Here is a 7253-nt window from a genome sequence, read left to right as displayed (position 1 = left end):
AGGAGCAGCGGATGCCAGCGCTTGCCCAGGACCACGCTTTTATGGGGGCTGGCGAGTGCGGGGAGGAGCTGGCCGCGCTGGGGGCACGTGGCCCATGGTGGCCGAGCCCCGCACTCCTCCCTGCACGCCACGGGGCTGTTGTGCTGACGCCTGTTCCTCACCAGCCCCCACCCGCTCCCTCAGCCCCTGCAATTACCCCGCTCGGACGCTCGCCAGCCCTCACCTAATGGGCAAATTAGCCCCGCTGCCGTCTCATCCCCTGCGTGCCTAAGAGGGCAGGGAGTGTGACAAAGGCGGGCTGCCAGCACCCTGAGTGCCACAGCTCTTCCCCAGGGGCTTGGTCTCGGGGCGGCCCCGTGCCCGCTGTGGAGAGCCCCAGGGCAGAGCGGGGTCGCGGCGCTGGGCAAGAAGCAGCCACACGCCAGCGCCTCCATGACGTACGCACTGGAGTTGTTATCTCCAGAGGGGCGAGGTGACGAAACGCCAAATCAAAGGCGCTCCTCTCGGGCACTGCCTGCTCAGCACCACGCATTTGGCCCGCCAAGCGGAAAGGGGAGGGAAGCCAGCAAAGGGGCCTGTGCTGGTCCGGACAGGGGATGCTGACTCAGGGAGGGCAGGAGCAGGACAGCCTGGCCTCGGCAGGAGGGAGTGCCGCCTCTGCCCATTGGCCCAGCGGGCGCTGCGCAATGGCGGGGCCTGGATAAAAGCTCGGCCTGTGCGGGGCTCTCGCAAGCACTGCTCTGGCCACCTTCTGCTTGGGGAACAGGGTAAGTCTGCGAGCGCTTCTCCTCCTCCCCCGGCTCCTGCCCCTGGCCCCTACGCCTCGGCCTGGGCAGCTGCCCTCTACTGCTCCCTCGCATCGCACTCTGTGCCCTCTTGCAGAGCACCGTCCAGTCCGCAAGATGGCTTGCTACGACCTGTGCCCGCCGAAAACCAGCGTCGCCATCCCCCAGCCCATCGCTGAGAGCTGTAACGAGCTGTGCGCGCGGCAGTGCCCCGACTCGACGGCCTTCATCCAGCCACCCCCTGTCGTCGTCACCTTCCCCGGCCCCATCCTCAGCTCCTTCCCCCAGCAAGCCGTGGTGGGCTCCTCCGGGGCACCCGCCTTTGGGGGCTCCCTGGGGCTGGGGGGCCTCTACGGCGCGGGGGCCACCCAGGGCTCGGGGGGCCTCTGCACCTTTGGCAGGCCCTATGCTTCTCCCGCCTGCAGCCCCTACCTCTTGCCGCGCTACAGCAAGAAGCTGTGGGACACCTGTGGGCCCTGCTAATGCCAGGCCCTGCCCCACACCCCCTGCCAGCTGCCCCGACGCATGGCTGACCTCGTGGGCACGGGGTGCTGAGGAGCGCTGAGCATCTGCAGCCCCAGCCAAGGCCTGGGCAACGGCAGTGCCGGCCCCTTTGGCCTCTCCCGCCCTCTGCTGCATCCTATTTCCTCCACAGCCAGGGCCTTGTGCCCGGTTTGCCCTCTGCTCTCCCCCTCTCCCTTCCCCCTTCCTGCTCTCTGCGGCAAGAGCAGGACCCTTCAAGGCCTGTGGGGCCCATGGGCCAAGTCCTCCCGAGCCGCACTGCCGCACCGCCGGGGCTTGCGCAACCAGAAGCCACGCTCTGGAAAAGATCCTCTGCCCCCCCAACACGCCGCAGCCAGCCTCGCTGGCTCCTGCCCCTGCTCTCTGTCCACTTCTCCTGCCGTGCTGGGCACAATAAAGGTTTCCTGCATCCACTTCTGTCTCTCTCTTCCTCTCTCTGTGTTCCGAGTCAGGAAAGCAGCGGTGGGGGGGCGTAGCGGAGGCTCCGGGGGAGGGCAAATGCTGGTGCTGAGAGGCCCAGGCCATTAGGGCAGAGAGCAGGAGAGGTGCTGGCAGTTCTGCTTTGCCTGGCCTTCTCTGCCCGGGAGCGTGACCAGCTCTGCCAAGTGGCGCTGCTCCGCAGAAGCGAGGCACCGTCTCTGGCAAGAAGCGCAGAGGAAGAGGCCGGAGAGCAGGGATGGCTGAGCGCTGCACGCGGTGAGAGCATGGCCGGTCCCTTGCTGGAGGGCAGCCTTGCAGAAATGGCCCTGGGGCTGGTGGCCGCCCAGTGGAGCAGGAGCCAGCAACGTGCCTTGGGGCCGTGAGCGCTCCCCCCTGCTCCTGATCATTGGCAATAGGGTTAGCAGCAGCCATAAGACGTAAGGGCGCTGAGCATGGGTCGCCCCCTCCCCTTCTGTCTCCCCCTTTGTGGCCCCAGGCTGAGGTGACACCTCTTCCCAGGCAAGCCTCCTGCTGGCCTTGGGATTAAGCCCATCAGTGTTAGCACAAAGCCCACGTGTTGGATCCTTGGGTGTGGTGACGCCCGTTAAGGAAGAGGGAAGTGGCCCAGCTCAGGGAGCACTGGCTATAAAACGAAGCGGCAGCAAGCCCCAAGTGGCACTCAGGCTGGAGCTGCTGCTGCTGGCTGGCTGGCTGGCTGGCTGGCTGGAAGAAGCCTCTGCTCCCTCGGTGCTCAGGGCTGCCTGCAGCGTTGTCTTCTTCCTTTGAGTAGAGTGAGTTCTTTCCGGTCAAGACTGGCTCTAGCCTGTGGTGGTGGTGTGGTGGTGTTCAGTAAGGATTTGGCAGAGGGTCCGCGTGACTGATCTGTCTAGGAAATGCAAGAATCCTAGATGACAAGGAAGCCGAGCTGGTTCCTAGAAGTTTGGTTTGACTGCAAGCTCTGCTAATTGTATAGAAATTGCCTGCTAAAGATAAGCTCTGCTCACTGCTGGGCTGTGAGGGAAAAGCTCAGAGCTGAACGGTGCCCTGGGAGAAGTTCAGGTTGGCTCTTAGGGAGAAGCTCTTTCTTCAGCTAAGGGAGTGTGTAAGCCCAGGAACGGGCTGGGCAGGGAAGTGGTTTGGACTAGGCTTAGGCTTCGTTCAGGTCGCACTGCGTGGAGGCGGCAGTTGGCGTGCTGCTGATCCTCGCTCGGGGTTCCCCTCTGTTTCAGGACCTTGTATGGAGCGGCTGGAGGCAGCCCTGCTGGAGCCGGGGAGCAGGCTGCTTTCAGGCAGGGCCCTGGGAAATGGACTGCAGCCCTCAGTGTGGGAGTCAGGGCTGCCAGGGCCTTTTGCCAGGGCGTCCCGGCTCTTCGGGGGGCTGGGAGATCGAAGGGGCCATGTGCAGGGGGAGGGAGCCCTGGAGCCCCCGCGGGGCCTGGAAAGGAAAGGCAGAGAGGCAGGCATTGGATGCAGGCTTGCTTTATTGTCAAGGCAGGAAAGGACACAAGCACAGAGACGCGAGCAAGGCCCAGACAGGCAGGTGGTGCCTGGGGCTTCCATAGAGGCGTTCTTCCTTCAGGCTTCTCCCAGGCGGTGGCCGGCACAGGGCCAAGAAAGGGCCCTGGGGGACAGCACTGGAGGAGTCACATGTCTGTGAAGAGGAGGAGGAAGGACGAGGAGGAGAAGAGGTGGCACGGGCCTGGCTTTAGCAGGGCCCACAGGTGTCCCACAGCTTCTTGCTGTAGCGCGGCAAGAGGTAGGGGCTGCAGGCGGGAGAGGCGTAGGGCCTGCCAAAGGTACAGAGACCCCCCGAGCCCTGGGTGGCCCCCGCGCCGTAGAGGCCCCCCAGCCCCAAGGAGCCCCCAAAGGCGGGTGCCCCGGAGGAGCCCACCACGGCTTGCTGGGGGAAGGAGCTGAGGATGGGGCCGGGGAAGGTGACGACGACAGGGGGTGGCTGGATGAAGGCCGTCGAGTCGGGGCACTGCCGCGCGCACAGCTCGTTGCAGCTCTCAGCGATGGGCTGGGGGACGGCGACGCTGGTTTTCGGCGGGTACAGGTCGTTGCAAGCCATCTTGGTGTGAGAGAGCTGAGCCTGCAATGCAAAGCCCCCAGGGCCGGTGCTGTGAGTGAGGAGATGCCCTGGCAGAGCAGGGCCCATGCCCCAGCCAGGGGGCTCCCTCCTCAGCCCGCCCCGGCTCTCCACACCTGCTCCCCGTGTGCCCGCGGCCCTCGCCTGCCCCCACAGAGCCCCTCTGCCCACAGCGCCTCCGGCAGGGCTCCCGTGGCCAGGGAGCCCCACGCCGGACCCTGCCCGAGGAGGCCCCACCACCCACCCTTTTCCCGAGCAGAGCCAGGCAGGAGCAGCGGATGCCAGCGCTTGCCCAGGACCACGCTTTTATGGGGGCTGGCGAGTGCGGGGAGGAGCTGGCCGCGCTGGGGGCACGTGGCCCATGGTGGCCGAGCCCCGCACTCCTCCCTGCACGCCACGGGGCTGTTGTGCTGACGCCTGTTCCTCACCAGCCCCCACCCGCTCCCTCAGCCCCTGCAATTACCCCGCTCGGACGCTCGCCAGCCCTCACCTAATGGGCAAATTAGCCCCGCTGCCGTCTCATCCCCTGCGTGCCTAAGAGGGCAGGGAGTGTGACAAAGGCGGGCTGCCAGCACCCTGAGTGCCACAGCTCTTCCCCAGGGGCTTGGTCTCGGGGCGGCCCCGTGCCCGCTGTGGAGAGCCCCAGGGCAGAGCGGGGTCGCGGCGCTGGGCAAGAAGCAGCCACACGCCAGCGCCTCCATGACGTACGCACTGGAGTTGTTATCTCCAGAGGGGCGAGGTGACGAAACGCCAAATCAAAGGCGCTCCTCTCGGGCACTGCCTGCTCAGCACCACGCATTTGGCCCGCCAAGCGGAAAGGGGAGGGAAGCCAGCAAAGGGGCCTGTGCTGGTCCGGACAGGGGATGCTGACTCAGGGAGGGCAGGAGCAGGACAGCCTGGCCTCGGCAGGAGGGAGTGCCGCCTCTGCCCATTGGCCCAGCGGGCGCTGCGCAATGGCGGGGCCTGGATAAAAGCTCGGCCTGTGCGGGGCTCTCGCAAGCACTGCTCTGGCCACCTTCTGCTTGGGGAACAGGGTAAGTCTGCGAGCGCTTCTCCTCCTCCCCCGGCTCCTGCCCCTGGCCCCTACGCCTCGGCCTGGGCAGCTGCCCTCTACTGCTCCCTCGCATCGCACTCTGTGCCCTCTTGCAGAGCACCGTCCAGTCCCGCAAGATGGCTTGCTACGACCTGTGCCCGCCAAAAACCAGCGTCGCCATCCCCCAGCCCATCGCTGAGAGCTGCAACGAGCTGTGCGCGCGGCAGTGCCCCGACTCGACGGCCTTCATCCAGCCACCCCCTGTCGTCGTCACCTTCCCCGGCCCCATCCTCAGCTCCTTCCCCCAGCAAGCCGTGGTGGGCTCCTCCGGGGCACCCGCCTTTGGGGGCTCCCTGGGGCTGGGGGGCCTCTACGGCGCGGGGGCCACCCAGGGCTCGGGGGGCCTCTGCACCTTTGGCAGGCCCTATGCTTCTCCCGCCTGCAGCCCCTACCTCTTGCCACGCTACAGCAAGAAGCTGTGGGACACCTGTGGGCCCTGCTAATGCCAGGCCCTGCCCCACACCCCCTGCCAGCTGCCCCGACGCATGGCTGACCTCGTGGGCACGGGGTGCTGAGGAGCGCTGAGCATCTGCAGCCCCAGCCAAGGCCTGGGCAACGGCAGTGCCGGCCCCTTTGGCCTCTCCCGCCCTCTGCTGCATCCTATTTCCTCCACAGCCAGGGCCTTGTGCCCGGTTTGCCCTCTGCTCTCCCCCTCTCCCTTCCCCCTTCCTGCTCTCTGCGGCAAGAGCAGGACCCTTCAAGGCCTGTGGGGCCCATGGGCCAAGTCCTCCCGAGCCGCACTGCCGCACCGCCGGGGCTTGCGCAACCAGAAGCCACGCTCTGGAAAAGATCCTCTGCCCCCCCGACACGCCGCAGCCAGCCTCGCTGGCTCCTGCCCCTGCTCTCTGTCCACTTCTCCTGCCGTGCTGGGCACAATAAAGGTTTCCTGCATCCACTTCTGTCTCTCTCTTCCTCTCTCTGTGTTCCGAGTCAGGAAAGCAGCGGTGGGGGGGCGTAGCGGAGGCTCCGGGGGAGGGCAAATGCTGGTGCTGAGAGGCCCAGGCCATTAGGGCAGAGAGCAGGAGAGGTGCTGGCAGTTCTGCTTTGCCTGGCCTTCTCTGCCCGGGAGCGTGACCAGCTCTGCCAAGTGGCGCTGCTCCGCAGAAGCGAGGCACCGTCTCTGGCAAGAAGCGCAGAGGAAGAGGCCGGAGAGCAGGGATGGCTGAGCGCTGCACGCGGTGAGAGCATGGCCGGTCCCTTGCTGGAGGGCAGCCTTGCAGAAATGGCCCTGGGGCTGGTGGCCGCCCAGTGGAGCAGGAGCCAGCAACGTGCCTTGGGGCCGTGAGCGCTCCCCCCTGCTCCTGATCATTGGCAATAGGGTTAGCAGCAGCCATAAGACGTAAGGGCGCTGAGCATGGGTCGCCCCCTCCCCTTCTGTCTCCCCCTTTGTGGCCCCAGGCTGAGGTGACACCTCTTCCCAGGCAAGCCTCCTGCTGGCCTTGGGATTAAGCCCATCAGTGTTAGCACAAAGCCCACGTGTTGGATCCTTGGGTGTGGTGACGCCCGTTAAGGAAGAGGGAAGTGGCCCAGCTCAGGGAGCACTGGCTATAAAACGAAGCGGCAGCAAGCCCCAAGTGGCACTCAGGCTGGAGCTGCTGCTGCTGGCTGGCTGGCTGGCTGGCTGGCTGGAAGAAGCCTCTGCTCCCTCGGTGCTCAGGGCTGCCTGCAGCGTTGTCTTCTTCCTTTGAGTAGAGTGAGTTCTTTCCGGTCAAGACTGGCTCTAGCCTGTGGTGGTGGTGTGGTGGTGTTCAGTAAGGATTTGGCAGAGGGTCCGCGTGACTGATCTGTCTAGGAAATGCAAGAATCCTAGATGACAAGGAAGCCGAGCTGGTTCCTAGAAGTTTGGTTTGACTGCAAGCTCTGCTAATTGTATAGAAATTGCCTGCTAAAGATAAGCTCTGCTCACTGCTGGGCTGTGAGGGAAAAGCTCAGAGCTGAACGGTGCCCTGGGAGAAGTTCAGGTTGGCTCTTAGGGAGAAGCTCTTTCTTCAGCTAAGGGAGTGTGTAAGCCCAGGAACGGGCTGGGCAGGGAAGTGGTTTGGACTAGGCTTAGGCTTCGTTCAGGTCGCACTGCGTGGAGGCGGCAGTTGGCGTGCTGCTGATCCTCGCTCGGGGTTCCCCTCTGTTTCAGGACCTTGTATGGAGCGGCTGGAGGCAGCCCTGCTGGAGCCGGGGAGCAGGCTGCTTTCAGGCAGGGCCCTGGGAAATGGACTGCAGCCCTCAGTGTGGGAGTCAGGGCTGCCAGGGCCTTTTGCCAGGGCGTCCCGGCTCTTCGGGGGGCTGGGAGATCGAAGGGGCCATGTGCAGGGGGAGGGAGCCCTGGAGCCCCCGCGGGGCCTGGAAA

General features: G+C 65.4%; 3 protein-coding genes across 3 annotated transcripts; 2 read left to right on the top strand and 1 right to left on the bottom strand.

The window, feature by feature from the left end:
* Nucleotides 1-901: 901 nt before the first annotated feature.
* LOC310891504 (feather keratin 4-like) lies at nucleotides 902-1268 on the top strand (the record flags this gene model as incomplete). Its single annotated transcript, XM_083853780.1, has 1 exon — nucleotides 902-1268. The coding sequence occupies exon 1, from the start codon at nucleotides 903-905 to the stop codon at nucleotides 1266-1268; it is 366 nt and encodes a 121-aa protein (XP_083709906.1). The 5' UTR covers nucleotide 902.
* A 2115-nt stretch (nucleotides 1269-3383) lies between these two features.
* LOC310891502 (feather keratin 4-like) lies at nucleotides 3384-3885 on the bottom strand (the record flags this gene model as incomplete). The annotated part of the gene is made up of 1 exon (XM_083853778.1): nucleotides 3384-3885. The coding sequence occupies one exon, from the start codon at nucleotides 3883-3885 to the stop codon at nucleotides 3433-3435; it is 453 nt and encodes a 150-aa protein (XP_083709904.1). The 3' UTR covers nucleotides 3384-3432.
* Nucleotides 3886-4979: 1094 nt separating this feature from the next.
* Nucleotides 4980-7135, top strand: LOC310891503 (feather keratin 4-like). Its single transcript, XM_083853779.1, has one exon. It carries the CDS (start codon nucleotides 4987-4989, stop codon nucleotides 5350-5352), a length of 366 nt encoding a protein of 121 aa, XP_083709905.1. The 5' UTR covers nucleotides 4980-4986; the 3' UTR covers nucleotides 5353-7135.
* The last annotated feature ends 118 nt before the right edge of the window (nucleotides 7136-7253 follow it).

This window comes from Anser anser (genome assembly GCF_964211835.1).
Source record: "Anser anser genome assembly, contig: HAP1_SCAFFOLD_590, whole genome shotgun sequence".
Lineage (NCBI taxonomy): Eukaryota > Metazoa > Chordata > Aves > Anseriformes > Anatidae > Anser > Anser anser.
This window is presented reverse-complemented; position numbering and strand designations above follow the sequence as displayed.